The sequence below is a fragment of the Thunnus albacares genome, chromosome 5 (genome assembly GCF_914725855.1).
Source record: "Thunnus albacares chromosome 5, fThuAlb1.1, whole genome shotgun sequence".
In the NCBI taxonomy this organism is placed as follows: domain Eukaryota; kingdom Metazoa; phylum Chordata; class Actinopteri; order Scombriformes; family Scombridae; genus Thunnus; species Thunnus albacares.
The window spans coordinates 7892123-7906598 of NC_058110.1; the positions used below are offsets into that span (position 1 = coordinate 7892123).

A 14476-nucleotide genomic window follows, 5' to 3' on the forward strand; every position below is an offset into this window, starting at 1 on the left:
ATTTTAGAGGATTAAACTTACAAGTGGAAATATTTAAGGATTGGTGCCAGGGCAGAGCAGAAAAAGTAAATATCATCACATAAATTATTGTGCTTCTCTGATGAACCTTTTGCGTGATGTATTAGCTAATATGATGAAGATGTTTCCATTTTGTGTACTGATAATTGTGCAGAATTTTGTGTTAAGAGTTTTGCTAACTAAACTCTGTTGGGAAAATTAATATATGTTCAGTTTTAGGGACGGCTGTGGCTCAGGAGGTGGACCGGGTCGTCCACTAATCGGAAGATTGGCGGTTCTATTCCCGGCTCCTCCAGTTCGCATGTCGATGTGCCCTTTGAGCAAGATACTTAACCCCTAATTGCTCCTGATGGTTGTGCCATCAGTGTGTGAATGTGTGTGAATGACTAGATTTCCTCTGATGGGCAGGTTGGGACCTTGCATGGTAGCCCCTGTACCCACTCAGCGTATGAATGTGTGTGAATGGGTGAATGTGATTCGTAGTGTAAAAGCGCTTTGAGTGGTCGGAAGACTAGAAAGGCGCTATACAAGTACAGTCCGTTTACCATTTTATTCCAAATCTGATGCAAAACAGGTCACTAACCTAAAGAGAGAGCAGCTACAAAGGCCGTGGTGATGCTGCTGGCACACAGAACAGCTGCCTGGTCCAGTTCAACCCCCCCTCTGGAAACTGCCCCTAAACACACTGCTGCCACTGCTGCAAGGAAGCCCACAACTGTGGCTTGAACCTGCAGAATATGAAAAGAGGACATCATAAGATTCAACAATTGTACAGTACAACAATTAATGTGACAGTGATTAATAAATTAATCATTTGGTCAATAAAACATCAGAAAACAATGAAAAATGCCTATAACAATTTCCCAGAGTCAAAAGTGACATTTTATGTTGTCCATTATCCGACAGTCCAAATATTTGGTTTACAGTTATATAAAACAGGGAGAAGCAGTAAAAACTCACACTGGTGAAGTTGGAACCAGAGTATGATTGTCTGTTTTTGCTTGAAAAATTATTTAAAAGATAAATCGATTATTAAAATAGTTGCCGATTAATTTTCTGTCCATAATTGTTTAAGCTATATTAACGTTACCATTCAAACTTCACCATTATTTTCACAAAAATGGAACCTGATAACACAGTGCTGACCTCTATTTGGTTCCTTTATTCTCTTGCCAAATTATACTGTATTTCTAATTACCACAAGAGATCTAATGTGAGCACTTTAGCCCAGTCTGCAGCTTATATTAATAGTAAAAGTATTATTTTTAAAAGTATCATATCTATTTAATATAACATTAAATTAATTGGCAACTATTTTGATAATCAATTGTTTCAAATCATTTCAAATGTCTAAAGTCTCTGATTCCAGCTCCTCAAATGTGAATATTTTCTTGTTTCTTTAGTCCTCTATGACAGTAAACTAAATATCTTTGGGTTGTGGACTGTTGGTCGGGCCAAAACATATAACATTGGATGACATCATCTTGGGAAAATGATTAACGTTTTTCACCATTTTCTGACATTTTATACACCAAACAACTAATCAATTAATCAAGAAAATTATCAACAGATTAACTGACAATAGAAAATAATGGTTAGCTGCAGCCCTACAATGATATAAAGCTGTCATTAGATTTCTTGTGACGTAATACTTAACACTATTTGAGTATAGCTGAGATACTACCTATAACACCTGTGACACTAAACACAACACAATAAATTAGACATCAGGTACCTAAACATAAAATAGCTCACTGGTTATTTTGAGTCCTCATTTTACCTGTAAGTTAACACATACAGTAATAGAGTTTCCAGTTTCCAGTATGTTACCTGTATGAGGGCCAGATTGCTGCACACCATAGTCCACTGTTTATCAGGGTCATCCATTTGGCCTGTGTTGGCCTAAAGACACAGAGATACCACCAGTCACTTCAATCATATTGTGGGGTGAAAGGGCTTTCAACTTTCAATCATTAAAGTTATATAGGTTTGACGAAATGACAAACATGTTATATATGGAATAATGCATTCCTCATTTGCAAACATGAAGAGCTACAAGGAGTTAGGACTTGAAGATGAAGAGAAAATTGAAACTGGAGCAGTCAAAGATTTTTTTTCTTTTTTTGACAACCTGGGGTTTGTCTGATTGTTTGACTGCCCGTATTTCTTGCCCTGCTGGACTCTATCATAGCAAAGTCACCATGCCCCCAGAACTCAGCAATGAAGTTGGTGAGTAAAATGTTATCATAGCCTATGGGTAGGTCAACCAAACACTGCGAAAATGAGACCCACACAGGTTGAAAAAAAATGCAAAACTGAATAAGTGCTGTGTCATCTGCACAGGACTAAGTACCAAAACTAGACCTCATTGTCATTCTAAATGATTTAACATCTGGTGGTCATGCCTAATCTTACTTCCAGAGACAATTTGAATGTTAAAGTAGTTTACATTTACTCTGTAGAAATCAGATCTACGTACAACTCAAACTGAGCTGAAAAACAAACATTTTGCCAATTAGTTTTCCATGGTATTACATGATATTAACAGGCTTGAAAAATACATTCCTCTTATGTGAGTTAATGTGAGTAATATAAACTTAGCACAAAAAGTAAGGAAATTTGTGTTTGGTAGATTATTTCTTTGTTGTAACAATGCTTCTTGGCAATAAATCTTATACCTTTGGAAAGTCTGTTTATTTCCCTTTTAAATGGTGCCACATTTGTAAGGAACATGCATTTGTGGGATAAGCAGCACAGCTGAGTATGTGGGTTGCGCCCATGAAAAATTTGCCAAATCTTCTCTGCCAATGCCAAACAGCTTATTCTGCCATTGACTCTTGTTTGGTGTTTGGTGGATTGGATGATTGAAGTTTGAAGAAACAAGACATATTGGCAATTTAACAATTTATTCATTTAACAAACAGGAGCCTCAGTAGCGTGTGGAAGACTGGCCTTCACTTTGGAGATGGTACTAGGGCTCACTCCAAATAATGCTGCAACTTGGTTTTGCGGAACACCAGCTTGAAGTTGCCCTATCACACGGGCCCTATCCAGATCAGTCAATCGTGGCATGCCGATTCACCTACTGACCACTGTAGCAGTGCCCATGCTCACAAGGCGGTACCACTGGGGGTACCAGAAGCTCAAAACAAGAGTCAATAGCAACAGCAAAATAAGCTGTTTGGCACTGGTGCCAGGCTGTTGTGGCTGTGTATAGTTCTTCCATACGCTACTGAGGCTCCTGTTTGTTAAATGAATAAATTGTTAAATTGCCAATATGTCATGTTTCTTCAAACTTCAATCATCCAATCCACCAAACACCAAACAAGAGTCAATGGCAGAATAATCTGTTTGGCATTGGCAGAGAGTATTTCGCAAATTTTTCATGGGCGCAACCCACATACTCAGCTCTGCTGCTCATCCCACAAATGCATGTTCCTTACAAATGTGACACCATTTAAAAGGGAAATAAACAGGCTTTCCAAAGGTATAAGATTTATTGCCATGAAGCATTGTAACAACAAAGAAATAGTCTACTAAACACAAATTTCCTTACTTTTTGTGCTAAGTTTAGTAGGTAGTAATGGTCTTCTCTTAAATACTAAAAAGACTGTCATTCAACAAACATAAGGCTTTGAAAGCTGTGATGTGTAACAACTATGATAGTGCACAGGGATAGTTTCACATTTTTTCAAGTCTGTCTTCAAAAAATACTCACATGCCCATATGTACATCGAAATGCTTTCTGGTTGCTATAATTGTTTCTCCTGTCCTTTTTGGCCCTGAAGAGATGACTTCCTAACACGATTCCAATTTAAGTGATGGGGAGACAAAATCTTACATGAAGCTGCAGACTGAGTTAGACAAATCCAATGGATATGTTCCTGCTAAGTTGCAGTGGAGGGATGGTAACATGAAGATTACATTTTGTACTTAACCCTTTGAATCCTGGGTGTTTTGTCTCATTCTTAATTTCCTTCTTATAGGCTGACGGCATAGTTACTATACATGTCACCCAGGCATGCCATATACTGTTTTTTCAGGACAAGTTATACTATTCAGAAATGCATAATTTTTCATGTATGCATGCTCTATGAGAGAACTTAACTAAATACTAAAAATTTAAATTTGTTTTTTTTATTCATCTTTATGTCCAGAAAGTGCAACGATCAAAATATGAATGAATAGAGGAGATTGTCAGAGTTCCAAGGATATAAGAACCATGTTGATTGGACATTCTGAGCCTTACTAAGTCAAAAAATGTATTGATAATGCCAAACATCATTTTCATTGATTTTATCCCTCTGATTGTTTTGCTAATTGTAATTGCTCTGTATCAGCCAGCAAGGCTATTAGTGTTATTATTTTTTTGCTCCATGACATCACACGCAGTGTTTGCTTCTTCCAGTTTACATAGCTGTAAAAAGATCAACTGGGTTACTTTCATTGGAGAAAAAGTCCTCAATCTGATGATTATGAACAAAGATCTCAAGTTATAAGGAGCATAATTTTACTATGATTTCAGTATGAATTTACTGATCCATAAAGGATTGCAGAGAAACGGCCATCTTTGTAAAGGTTATGTAAGAGTAATGTCTGTTTCAGTGTAAAGGGCATGTGAACATTGTTTTAAGACAGACTTAAAATAATATGAACCTACAGTATCCTTTAACATCTAGCTCTTCTTACAGCAGTGGAGAGGCGAGCAGCCAGGGTCATCTCCAAGTTTCCTTTGAGTCCGACCAGCGCAGGCACCAGGATGAACACTTCTGTGATCACCTTAAACACCTCCCAGTGCTGGAACACAAACGGGGAAAATTAAACATTGTTTAGACAGTTACGGAGCATTGCTCAAAAACACAGAAAACAAACACACACAGACATAATTACATTTAATCACCATCACCACCAATCATCACCATTCTCCCAGTTCCTCCTTGTTAATAATGACATATTTCAATTTGAAAAAAACATCAGTCATTTCCACCACCACAGATGTAAACTCTGAACTAGGGATGCAAATTTTAAGCAGTTTCTTCAGTCGATTGGCTGTGTTAACAATTGATTGTCGGTTAATCATTAACAATTTATGAAATACGCTGGATGTTTTGCCAGTATAAAACCATGTCCTATGTTCGACACAAAATCAGAGTAGGCTACATTAATAATTAATTCAAAGAACAGATAAAGTGAACACCAAGTTACTTCAATAAGTGAACGGGGGGAGGGGCAGGATGAAGCTCAGCTAGGGAACCAAATGTGCTAGGGCCGGCCCTGGAAATAAGCACATCACATATTCTAGACTACCCCAGTAGCCTACTTTCCCTGTTTCCACATCTCTGAGCAGCATCTTTGATGCCACACCATACTGCACAGGTTCACCGGGTTTACAAGACGTACAGTTCAGAGGCTGCCTCACATTTTCTGACTACAACTCCAGTTGGCAGGTCCAAGATGGTTTAGATCTTTAAATAGATGCACATATAAAAGGACAACGCATCTGCCAAGAGCAGAGTGATGTGGAGCAGAGGCAGGGAGGGAAGAAGGGAGGGAATAGATGAGAGGAGGGAGTGACAGAGCAGGCCAGAACAAGGGAAGGAGAAGTAAGAAATTGTGTTATAAAAACATTTTTCAGTCGAAACAATGTCCTGGAAGCAGAAATATTTTTAGTGATTCAGTTACCCTTAAATAACAATGACAGAAAATGACCAACATAGAAACACCCTTGAATATGTAGTATCATTGAAACATAACGATTACTGACCGGGACAAGCATACATAACATACAGTAGCTACACATGATGCATCATTTTATTATATTTTATTATTTGCATTTCACACAATGTAGAATCCAAAGCCCATAGAGTGCTTTGTTTTTTCTGCAAATGTGTCCTTGTATGAACTTGACATTTTCCGCAGCAAATATGCCTGCCTTTAAAGTAAAGCACAATTAAAAAAGTGTACAACAAACTAGATAAGCTTCTTAGCTAGCCTGCACAATAATACATGCTCGTCCTTCACCAGTCATCTGTTCTATTAAGAGTCAATGAAGTGAATCTGTTCTGACATTTGTAATCGAGATGACTAAAAATCCAGTCTTGCAACATAAACTCAGTGTGGTTCACTCCATTTGCCTAGACAAAGCGAGTAGTTTTTGGTGGCCTTTATTGAACACCATTTTCCATAAGCCTCGAGAACATTGTGGGTTAAATGACACCAGCTCAAATAGTGAAGTCAATGGGCTACGTACACACCATTTTATGATGATGTATGTATGCTCGTTCCCATGCTGATAAAGTTAAATGGGTGTGTAGTTTGCTTAGCTTTGTTGAGATCATGAAGGTTTCAACTACTAATTGCAAGTACTGTAGTAGATACTCATTGATCTTACAATATGGACAGTAAGTCCCAGAAACATGTTTTAGAAAGACATGGAAGACGCCCTTAATGAGAGATTGCATGAGGTTTAAAGCACAATGAGACAAGTCAAGGCTACAGCCAACTAAATATGCTAGTTAGCTAGCTTCCTCACCCAAAATACTGAAAGCCATGTTCAAAAATACATGACCTAATTGAATATCATTTATAATACAGTATATCATTTTTTAAAAATCTTTCACTACACTTGCTCATTTGCCTTTGCCAGTTATCTAATATGGACTTGTGCTTTGGCTCCACCAACTGACAATTAACTCAACCAATGAGATAATTATTTTTATAACTGATGCTTTAAGGCCAAGTGGTGGAGGTAGTGATGAGGTTCGAGGGGGGTAAACAAGTCCGTGGGAGAGAATAGAGGGCTGAATAAGGGGGATGGTGAATTGTAGAGGTTGTGTTGGTCTATTTATATACATCACTCTAAGGCTGTGGACTGGTAGGTCTAGCTAACAGCTGTCATATTGGAAAGTTATCATGGGACATGGCCCACTTCTGCTGTAATACTGCTGCTGCTGCCTAAGTCTGAAGGGCTAGGAGCCAAGATAACTAAACACAGTGCTACTCTAGGGAGAAAAAACTATGTTTATGATGTGTTTGCTTTTATTGTCAATATCATTAAGTACTTGTCATCATTAGAGACATTATAATTAGTCTATGTCATCAGCATGTGCAGTCAATTATTTTTTAGAACAGTTAATGTAACAGTTAAGACAAATGTGAGAAATACTCAAAAAACTGCAAGTAATGTGGACCGTCTTTCCCTCTTATTTGTGCACCTGCAACTGCACTATGTGATACCACGAAATTAAAGTTTCTTGAACCTCTCCCTCTCTCTGGCCTCATGTCTTTCTTTATCTCTCATCCTCCAACCATTTATTAAATTAACTGCTCACTTTTATTCCAAGGCCCTTCTCTCTCTCCCACATCTAAATCTGATTTAGAAAACTTAGAGAGGTAGATGTTCAGCAAAGCTCCATCTGTTGAACACGAAACAGCACTGTCAACAGGGATGGGGCAGGGGCTAAAACTACTATACACTACATACAGTAAATGGAATCAATATTTCCACCATCCATCCACTGATACATCCACTTATCTATCCAGGAATCTGTCTGTTGTGTTCCATCTTCCGTCCATTTGTGCACTTATTGACTGCCGCTGTCCACCAAATAAAGCATCAACCATTAACTCATCACTCTCCCCACAAATAAAATCTAAATAATAAATTGGCTGTATTTTCATCCAAAGTGCTGTACAATTTGCAAACCCATTTACCCCAGCACACCAAGGCAATGGCTCACTCTACCTGTTGAGCCACAGCCGCAAGTGTTTGAAAGACCCATGCATATGTGGTCAGAGAGCAGCCCAAGGTTTAATCAGGGTGGATGAGATTGACTGGCAAATGTACGATATTTAATAAAAGGCCAATGTCAAGCTGACCCTAATTTGTCCTTGTAGATATGAAATTATGCTAACTGTGACCTTTCTCACCTCAGCAGCAACTGTATATCCAACCTAACCTTGCATTTATTCACTCCATCAGGTACCATCCATTCCTTCATGCCAAACTCTTTAGATAAAGTCAATCCATCTGGGTATTGAACCTCAGTACGTTTTTGGTACAGATTAAAATGTACCCGTATCAAAAACCATAAAGTATGGAAATGTGCTTGTTCAGATTCATGCTCTTCTTTACTTATTCTTTGATCAATTTCTGATTTAAATCAAAATTCTGCTAAATTACCATTCACTAAACTTCTCCCTCAAGCAGCGATTGTCCAATAGCAGCTTAGAAAACGTAACTAGGCATGATTGACCTGTCAAGCTTTGGATTTCTCAGCTCTTTGAAGTTGTGTGAAATGGGCTCTAGAAAGAGAGATACGCAGTATCTCAAGAGTTTGGAGGGTGTTGTCTTTTTTTCTCTTTCCTAAACCTGAAACACTTAAGCAAAAGTGTGCAGCTTGGTTTAAACACTGCATTTATCTCTTATTTCTAATAATCTGCAAAGATTAGTATGCCAGGCTAACTAGCTAACTAACTTACAGGTTACAAATCCCTGTTCAGGACTGGAACATCCATAGTGTGGGAAATAATATGCTTTTCAATCAGAGTTTAGAGCAATGATAGCAGCTCTACCCTGCTCTTAAATGGACTTGAGGTTTACAGTCCAGCAACTCCAGTCAAATTCAGAGAGGGATTCAAATCCCCAATGGAACAAAAAAAGTTGCGTCCATGGCATGTACGCTACTTTTTGCTAACACTCCTCAATGTGATGCGCCGCATTCTTTAGAGGCGAAAATTACCGTTGTGCAACTCCACAGCTGACAGTAATGATGCAAAATGATGATTAGCAAAATCTCACAGCTCATTATTAACTGTCTATTATATAGAGAGTAGTGAATAAGTCAACTAGGGAGTGATTTCGGACACGGCCATAGTCTTCATCCTCAAAGACTTTTCTCTTGTTAAAGTGAAACATAGTACAGTAAGCATTCAAAAAGGATTATGTTATAAAAAAAATCATATTTAAATAACATTTTATTTATAGTACTGCACTACAATACTAGAGTTATCTTACTCTTACACTTAGCCCTATTCATCCATCATCATCTATCAATCTCTCAAAAAGTTCACAAATAATATTTCTTAGATTTTCATACTTGTATGAGGTCCATGACGATACCAGCGGAGACCATTCCCAGACCTGACACCAGGTATGGCACTATGACCTGGGCAGCAATGAGCCAGGAGCTCTCTGGTAGGAAACCATGTTCTGAGCGTGTCAACTTCCACGTCACGCCACGTAACTTCTTGCCCTGGTAGCGTAGCTCTAGTTCCAGTCGAGTCACCACCATGTTGAATGAAGGGTTAATTGAGTACTAAGTTCGATGTATGGTTATCCCATGGTAATTGTAACTGCATTGCAAATGTAAAGGATGTGGGTTTAGTTGACGCAAAAAATCCGCTTCTCATATGTCCAAAAAACTTGTCTGAGTTTCATCTGTCTTCAGGACTGAGAAGTGAGCCAGGTGAATGCTGAACAAGAAACCAATCAATATTTTTGGTTAAAAAAAAAGGCCAAGGGCAAATGTTTCAAGCAGTCACTAAGGCCTTTCTTGAAGAACTGGGAGACAGAATTGGTGAATGCGTCATTGTTCTAGTTTCAAAGGCAAGCTTTTCTTGAATCATTATTGATGATGCAGATGTAAAAGCTTACGTTAACCCTTTTGACATCTGAAGAAAACTGAGAAAGAAAGTAATCAGCTACTGCCATGTCTTCAATGAGTGTAAAAATCAAGTGAAACAAGCAAGAGATTGTCACTTAATGATGTGTTTGTTCCAATTAATTATTTTTTTTTCTCAGACAAAATCAAAGTTAAAGGCTTTAAACTGGAGGGCAACAGAGCATGGCATCTTTGGCCCAGTGGTGAGTCAGCAGTGATGAGGTATCCATTTGTCAGCTCCACTGGGGAACACAATCATTAACACCATTTCTGATTCATAGGTCACAATGTTCTCTACACGCACAGATGCTCCACATCTTCAGTTAAACTCTCTTCATGTCTGCAGGTGAACAGGTTCAAAAGTCAAGCCTTTAATGCAAGTGTCAGAGTATCTCTAACTGACCTTTTTTTTTAAAGTAAAGGTCAATAAGACAGATTTGACATCCACACACAGGTTAAAGACATTGAACCTGACAATGAAGAGTTCAGATTTCAAGTACAGTTGCTTTGATCTACTCCAGTATCCATTTGATATAGTTCACAATCCTTTCAATGAAGTTTAGTGTTTGCTGGTTTAATCTATTTGATCCCATCTGAAATCTCCTTAACCTCCTGTGTAAAGGCACAGCTGTATCCTGCAAATGATAGTGGTGCTCGCTGTGACAGCTGGATGACCGGTAGGGGCGAGGATATGAAGAATAGTCCAAAAGGTCTTGAGAGTTAGAAGCAGAAGGATCCTTTTAGTTGTGATAATGTGGTCTTTGTCATTCCAGCTCCTCTCTTTTGGAAGGCTCACAGCAAGGTTGAAGATTACAACAAAAAGAGCTCCGTAATGTAATAAGATCTAAAAAAGGTCCGCTGACAAGATGCAGCAGCCGGCTTCTAGCAGGCTGGAGTGCTCCTTTCCTCCTGTCAGCATCAGGGTAGTCCTGCTCCCTCCGCTCTGCTCTGCTGTGACGTAGCATAGAAAGAGGCAGGGCTGTCTGGACTGCCTGACATGCAAACTCATGAGGGAAATGACCGGCTTACCGGCTCACACTAACACTCCCCCTCTCTCTTTTTCTTGCTGCGTGTCTGCCTCTCATCCTACCTCCTTCTTGCCATGTGACATCCCTCTTTCTACGTCGCCGGTCTCTGTGCATTCCTTCCTCTCTCATCCCTCTTTTTTTAATCTTCCTCTGTATCGTGACTCATTCTTTCTCTAAATCCATTCCCTCCATCTCTACCTCCGTTCCACCTGCTAGATTTGCAGTGTGATCCTGTCACAGGCCCTTATACTGCATCTCCTTATTATCTAACTCCACATGTAAGACCATATAAACACATACTGTTGAGACTTAGTTGATTTCCAATTCACTAGTAAATTCCTTTTAAGATAAGATAGCGTTTATTGTTCTTGAAAGGAAATTTGTCCATTGGACCACGAAAGCACACAGAGCTGCTAACATCAGTCATGACAAACCCCACACAACATGTCAACAACAGCCATCAAATGAACAGATCACACAAAGACAAAAAAGTGAAAGATGTACTAAATAAATAAATAAAATACATAGATGTGCACAAAAACTAACAGCAGAGTGATAATGCACATATGCTCTTTAGCATATTTATTGATTTCACTTTTGTCATGTCATGGTGATGATTCGGTAGCTGCTATGATTGAATCCACAGCACTTTTAGGACTTCTAAAAGCATAAAAGTTCCTTCTTGACCTCAGAAATAGCAGTTTGACAAAAACTATTTCCACTCAAGACTCAAGATGCAAGTGGAACTGATATTACTGTTGTTGTGCTTTCAGACAGCTAGTGGTTACCACCGCAGCTGCCATCCAGTAACGTCAACGTTCTGTATTTTTAATCAGCGGCAACAGGCTGCTGCCCAGCCTTATGGCTCCCAGACTGTTTGTCCTTATCAATATGTCTGCTGGTGAAAAGATGTAGGATATAATTCAATTCAGAAACCAGTAAACTCAGCTCCTGTGTTGTTATATTTTAGCTTCTGAGGTTGCCATGGTCATACGATGAGCCACAGCGGGTAGGTAGAAAAAAGTTGAACCAAAGCGAGTGCACAGTCTCACAAACTGTTAATTTTTCTTTCATTCTCTCATCTACACAGTCTCCTCATGTTTAATTTGTATGCACTAGTTTGGCATAACATTTGTTTCCTCCACATTCACAGTAGAGCTGCTTGATTATGGCAAAAATCATAATCACGATTATTTTGGTCAATATTGAGATCACAATTATTTAACACGATTAGTTTTTGACTCTCATTTTTGCTAATTGCCGATGCTGATATATGCACATATTTTTTTCCACCTGGCTGAGGAGACTATTACACATGCAATCATAGATTCTCCTAATAATCAAGAAAGACAATGTATGAGGGAAGAACTTAGGAAGACTGGAGTTCAGGAGCTCAGCATTAAAACTTTAATGAACCTGCCAAGTGAGTGGAGCAGTAGTTGTCTTTGAGTTTATTTGACAGGATTAATGTGTAACATTTAATCTTTGGTCCACAGTCCAAAGCAGAGGGTGGCGGTAATGCACCTAATACGCTGGTTGCCAACCACTATTATGAACCAAAACATCCTGTCAGCCAAGGAGTTTCCTATCTGTGTAGCCGAACACCATAGCACTTTCACGGACTATTACATCCTGACGGTCCTGGTGTTTCCTCCGCAGGCTCCAGAGAGCCGGGGCTAACTTTAGCTGGGAGGCTAGCGAAGGCTAACTGGCTTTGCTTCCCTCCGGTCATGCTGTAGCCTCCCAGCTAGCCCCAGCTCTCTGTGGTGAGGAAATAAAACCAATGAATCAGTAAGTGCAAACACTGTTAATTTCTTCCCGTGGAGCCCACATGCAGACTATTTTGGTTCAATAAATTTCAGCTTTCAGTCAGCCTGGTGAAGGCAGGTTAGCCGGCCACTGGTCAGCAGCTGCTTCTGACATATGTCCGGTTCTGTGGACAGAGACGCTGAATGCCTGTCGGAGACGTTAAAGCGCACAGCTGTAAAGAAAAGGCGTGTGCTAGATTCATAACACAAGACAAAACGAGAGCATCATTACGAAATGACAATAATAAACAATAATCATTTTATCTTGATTATCCTGTTTTCATAATTGTTGGAAGCCAAAATCGTAAACGAAAATAAAATTCGATTAATCGCACAGCCCTAATTCACAGCATAAAACGTCTCTGGCTTCGGGGTAGGGTGACGATTTATGGACATCTTTATGTTTAATTTTACCACCACATGCCTAATTTTCAGAACATATCATTGGTGCGGTCATTTATTTGGAGTGACAATGACCAATAGTTTAGTGGTTCAGTCTGAAAGAGTTGGGAGCGACTGATTCAAGGCCCCTGTGTCCATTTCAAACAAACAAACAAACAATGTTATGGAAGCGTCAGAAATATATTTGAATAACTAAGTTATGTAACCCAAGTTCAGTAAAGCTGAGTGAGACATAACTTGGAAAGTAATGACAAACCACTGGGTTCAAAAACTGAAAAAGCCCATAGGCAGGCATTGGGTGAAGGACGTAACATATAGGACAGATCCACAACCACCACAGGCTACCATAAAAAGCCCAGTTGCTGATATTGTAGTGTTCCTGTCTTTATCTCCCTTCCAATTAGATAGGCTACTCTCAATGTCCTTCTACGTGCCCTGCGCTTTGAGACACAGCACCCAGCCAAATTCAAAACTAATCGGGGAAGAGGAGAGGGTGGAGGCAATACTGATGAGCACCAGATGGAGTGAAGGGAATAAGCCACATGAGGTTAGGTGTGCATTAATCAGTGGAGGACAAGGAGGAAAAAGGAGAGAGGTACCAGCTCATCATAAAGCAGACAGCAGTGTGTCTGATTTCCCCGAGCCTAACTGGCTACAAACCAAATACCAGGGACGCTTTGCAGAGGATAAAGACAAAACAGGACCACACACACACACACAGGTACCCACTTCACATCAATTAAAAGAGAAGAAGCAGAATGCCGACTAGACACACAAACACAGTGGCACACTAGAGAGGGCTTTCCAGTGGCACAGAACAAAGGACCTTTTGATACCTTTAACAATGGCTGAGATCAGCTGGTTTTCTAACTTGACAAACATTATTCAAATATATTCCCGGTTGCAAATGTCCCTACCATGGATCGTTATTGGCTGACAGGCATTCCAGTCAGTGCCAATATTTCAAATAACACTCAAACCACAAAGCACAATTCACCTTATTGTATGTGTCCCAGCAACAAGAAAGCGCTTCACTGCAATATGTTGTCTTTTAACTTTCTGACTGCACCGGAAAAGGGAGTGTGTTGTATTGTGTGGGTTGACATCTGCTGCTTGTTATCACCATGTGCCTGCATCTTAGCATTTGTTAGCTTTAAGGACAAAAATGAGAGACCTTCTTCTACGGTCATAAACATTGGCCACTATTAGTGGATCAGCTAGTCACAGTGACTGATTAGAATAAAACTTTTCACTCAGAATAAAACTTTTCGCTCTATTCAGTAGTTGAGTGAAAAGAAAGCATAAATCAGCTGGTTTTGCATTCCTTTGTGTAGAATGCAAATAACTTAACATACATCACTGTACTGTTAGCATCATTGCTGTACTGTGCTGCCACAACACAAAGTAAGCTAGTTGAAGATAGCTATATTGATAATTTTGTGCCATCTTTTTGAACCAATATCTGTGGTGGCATCAGGCCATATGACCTTGTAGAATCAGCAAGGGTTATCTGGTGAATGTGCACCAAAACATAGGTGCTATCATGCCAGTGGCCATA

The 14476-nt window shown here is 39.4% G+C and overlaps 1 protein-coding gene across 4 annotated transcripts in view; it reads right to left on the reverse strand.

Annotated features, from left to right (window-relative positions):
* Positions 1-14476, reverse strand: part of LOC122982030 (solute carrier family 41 member 1-like) — a 47802-nt gene that overhangs the window by 18625 nt on the left and 14701 nt on the right. For all 4 annotated transcript variants that reach the window (XM_044350988.1, XM_044350989.1, XM_044350986.1 and 1 more), the window contains 3 exons: positions 4708-4815; positions 1849-1920; positions 602-746 (listed from right to left, as the gene is read on the reverse strand). In XM_044350988.1, the coding sequence (XP_044206923.1) occupies positions 602-746; positions 1849-1920; positions 4708-4815 (325 nt within the window). The remainder of the gene's footprint in view (positions 1-601; positions 747-1848; positions 1921-4707; positions 4816-14476) is intronic.